General features: G+C 35.6%; 2 protein-coding genes across 2 annotated transcripts in view; one reads left to right on the top strand and one right to left on the bottom strand.

Annotated features, from left to right (window-relative positions):
- LOC108577029 (calcitonin gene-related peptide type 1 receptor-like) overlaps positions 1 to 2,259 on the top strand; it is a 213,834-nt gene that overhangs the window by 103,865 nt on the left and 107,710 nt on the right. The gene's annotated exons all lie outside the window — the stretch shown is intronic.
- The window catches only part of LOC108577028 (UDP-glucuronosyltransferase 2B30-like), an 11,635-nt gene continuing 9,528 nt past the window's right edge, over positions 153 to 2,259 (bottom strand). Inside the window, exons 4-5 of the mRNA XM_017940111.1 lie at positions 1,561 to 1,786; positions 153 to 525 (exon numbers count right to left, since the gene is read on the bottom strand). Of these exons, the coding sequence (XP_017795600.1) occupies positions 243 to 525; positions 1,561 to 1,786 (509 nt within the window). The 3' untranslated portion in view covers positions 153 to 242. The remainder of the gene's footprint in view (positions 526 to 1,560; positions 1,787 to 2,259) is intronic.

The raw sequence follows: 2,259 nt of genomic DNA, 5'->3' as shown, positions 1-2,259 counted from the left end.
TTATATTAAACGTTAAAAGTTTGAAGTACTGGAACATTAAAATATTAAAACATTGAAACATTAAAACATTGTAATATTGAAACATTAAAATATTAACATATTAAAACATTGGAACATTAAAATATTAAAATATCGAAACATTTAATATTTGACAGGAATTTCAAAAATTTCGGGGTTTTTGTCACAAAAATCCTCTGCGCTCTTCAGCAAGTGCTCCCTAAAAATCGCTGATTCGAGAAGCCTTAAGCGGCCTTCTTCTTGCGCGGCACACTGTGCTGGCTCGAATTGGTTAAATAAAACATGAATTGCACGACGGTCGCTAAAAGATAGAGCACGCCGAGCACGACGATCAGAAGGAACGCGCAAACGTCCAACAACTCCACTTGCCACCATGTCAAATCCATTGCAGGCGATCTGAGTGCATTCGCACCGTGTCTGATGATGTATTCGACCCAATAAACTGCAGTGTCCGCTGGAGATAACGGTCGATCCAGGAACCTTTTCGAAATTTTTCTCATCGTGTCCCTGAAACGTACACGCGTTACAAAATTCATCTCTGATAAAACTCCACCTGATAAAGTGAATCAGCATTTTCTTTGCTATTTTTATGTATCGATATGTTTGTGTTGGAAATTGTGTTCTAGACAAGATTTTAATCGTTTTCTAGACAAATGTTTTGGGGTATTTCGAGTCTTCGCGAGTGATTTGAAATATCGATCATTGTGATTTACTTAGAATTTCGATCACGAGTGATGGGATATTTTCTAGAATTTCTTTATCGAATTATTCGAATATTTTGCCCAGTATAAATTAGTCTATTTGAATTTGATTTATAATTAATTATAGGTAAAAAGGTATTGATCTTTTCGATCGATTCTATCTTCGCGTGAGTGATCCATATATCGGTAATTGAAGAGTTTCGTACTATAACCTTGTAAGTACCAAATTTTCAAGAACTGAGATAACAATACCGCAAAAATTCAAATACCATTATAATTACTCAATTTTTTTTCAATTATTTTCTTCTAATAAACGCTGAAAATACTCGTTTCCACGTACACGCGCTACAGGCGAAAAATTTGGAAACACTGTGCATTGGAAATTACACAAAATTTTACAGAAGAAAGTTAGCAACTTTAAGAATTCTTTAACGAACTTTCTATCATTCAAATCAATCGAAACGAGGTTAATTGCTAACGATCTCTGCGACATCAATTTCAAATCTACGAAGAATTAGTAACACATTTAACCAGCAAAACCATTTTCCTGAACGATAATTTCTTTTCTTCACTTTTCTATTTTACTTTTCGATTCTTAAATCCTCTTCAATTACAATCACTACACTTGGTATCACGAATTTCATTCGATACATTATACTAAGGCAGTTTCATTAATTATAGATCGTTAAATTTCTCTTAGCCAATTTGTCGAAAGAAATCGAACGAACGAAATATTTCATCGATCGAAGTACCTCGAAAGATGTACATATGTCTAGGAAAGGAGTACTTTATCCTAGTATAGGAGAGTTTGGTCAGCGAAAATGTTGCAGTGGCAATTTACCGGTATTTGGGGTCGTTTAAAACGGCATTCAAAGCTTCATCCATTTTCTCTTGGGTCAAGGTCTTCAGATCTAATCCTACCGCGATGTTGTTCCGGACATAGGTGTCGATATTGATAAATTGATCGGCAAACAACGGTATACCGATCAGAGGGACACCGTAGTGAATGGCTTCCTGGGTGCCCATAAGCCCGCCGTGTGTGATAAATGCCTTCACGTTCGGGTGCTCTGCAAAAATGGATATCTTGTCATCGCGACGACTTTTCGCCCTTCCCCATTATACAATTTTATCGATTTCTCACGAACTTTTTTCTCTCGAGAAAGAGAGTTGCACTTTTGAATATTCGCAAATTTATCGAGCGTAGAAGTGCGTTTTTTTCCCCGACTGGATTTGCATAATTCATTCAAAGCTTCCTTAGCAAGCTGCTAGAAAAACGGCGAAAGGTTAAGTCAGGTAATGGAAGTTATTTCAGTTTTTGATCCTTTTTTATTCGTTTTAAGTAGAGATTACGAAGTTGTTACAGTAATCTAGTTTCGAGGATATAATTTGCTTTTTTTCGTGGAATAATAATCTAGTTTCGAGGATATAATTTGCTTTTCTTCGTGGAATAAGTTTGTTTTATTTAATGCGACTGTCAATCGACAATTTGAACTTAAAATTGGAAAAATAGGGCTTTGCGAGAAAGTTGAATGATTTCGAT

This window comes from Habropoda laboriosa, unplaced genomic scaffold (assembly GCF_001263275.1).
Source record: "Habropoda laboriosa isolate 0110345459 unplaced genomic scaffold, ASM126327v1 scaffold440, whole genome shotgun sequence".
Classification (NCBI taxonomy): domain Eukaryota; kingdom Metazoa; phylum Arthropoda; class Insecta; order Hymenoptera; family Apidae; genus Habropoda; species Habropoda laboriosa.
This window is presented reverse-complemented; position numbering and strand designations above follow the sequence as displayed.